Source organism: Pollachius pollachius (genome assembly GCF_949987615.1).
Source record: "Pollachius pollachius genome assembly, chromosome: 7".
In the NCBI taxonomy this organism is placed as follows: Eukaryota; Metazoa; Chordata; class Actinopteri; order Gadiformes; family Gadidae; genus Pollachius; species Pollachius pollachius.
Genome location: NC_136940.1, coordinates 27235889 through 27236960, shown reverse-complemented (window position 1 = coordinate 27236960; position 1072 = coordinate 27235889). Strand labels below are relative to the sequence as shown.

General features: G+C 53.7%; 1 protein-coding gene across 1 annotated transcript in view; it reads left to right on the top strand.

Moving 5' to 3' along the window:
• Positions 1–865, top strand: part of acer1 (alkaline ceramidase 1) — a gene marked incomplete at both ends in the record, with an annotated part of 3303 nt that extends 2438 nt beyond the window's left edge. Inside the window, one exon of the mRNA XM_079739251.1 lies at positions 688–865. Coding sequence (XP_079595377.1) covers positions 688–865 — 178 coding nt within the window. The remainder of the gene's footprint in view (positions 1–687) is intronic.
• Positions 866–1072: the final 207 nt, after the last annotated feature.

The following is a 1072-nucleotide window of genomic DNA, read 5'->3' as shown; positions in this document are numbered from 1 at the left end:
GTAGGTCCCTCCGGGGGATCATGGGATCTGGTAGATCCCACCGGGGATCATGGGATCTGGTCGGTCCCACCGAGGGATCATGGGATCTGGTAGGTCCCACCGGGGGATCATGGGATCTGGTAGGTCCCACCGGGGGATCATGGGATCTGGTAGGTCCCTCCGGGGGATCATGGGATATGGTAGGTTCCTCCGGGGGATCATGGGATCTGGTAGGTCCCTCCGGGGGATCATGGGATCTGGTAGGTCCCACCGGGGGATCATGGGATATGGTAGGTCCCAACGGGGATCATGGGATCTGGTCGGTCCCACCGGGGGACCATGGGATCTGGTAGGTCCCAACGGGGATCATGGGATCTGGTCGGTCCCACCGGGGGACCATGGGATCTGGTAGGTCCCAACGGGGATCATGGGATCTGGTCGGTCCCACCGGGGGATCATGGGATCTGGTAGGTCCCAACGGGGGATCATGGGATCTGGTAGGTCCCAACGGGGATCATGGGATCTGGTCGGTCCCACCGAGGGATCATGGGATCTGGTAGGTCCCACCGGGGGATCATGGGATCTGGTAGGTTCCTCCGGGGGATCATGGGATCTGGTAGGTCCTGCCGGTGTCATCCTTGTTTCTTTTTAAGTGTGTTCAACATGGAGTGGTTGTTTATGCCCTTGTGTTTGTTGTGTGACTTCCAGGCACATCCTGATTGTGATGACTGTGGCTTACGGCACCGCCCTCATCGCCTTTCTAGACGCCAGCTATGAGATTCCCTATTCTCTTCCTGGAATACAGTACTGGCCATGTGACCAATGGGAAGTTGGATTGCCCCACATTGTACTAAAAGGCAACACCAAATTGAGGAAGGAATGCTAGTGAACCAAATTTAAAAGAAGAAAATGAGCTGCTGGGAAAACCTCATGCATGTTTACGGCGTTTTTTCCCAGTAAGTAACTGTTATTAAAGATGCTATTGGTACCGTACTCTATTGGTACAGTACTCTATGGTACAGTACTCTATGGTACAGTACTCTATGGTACAGTACTCTATGGTACAGTACTCTATTAGTACAGTACTCTATGG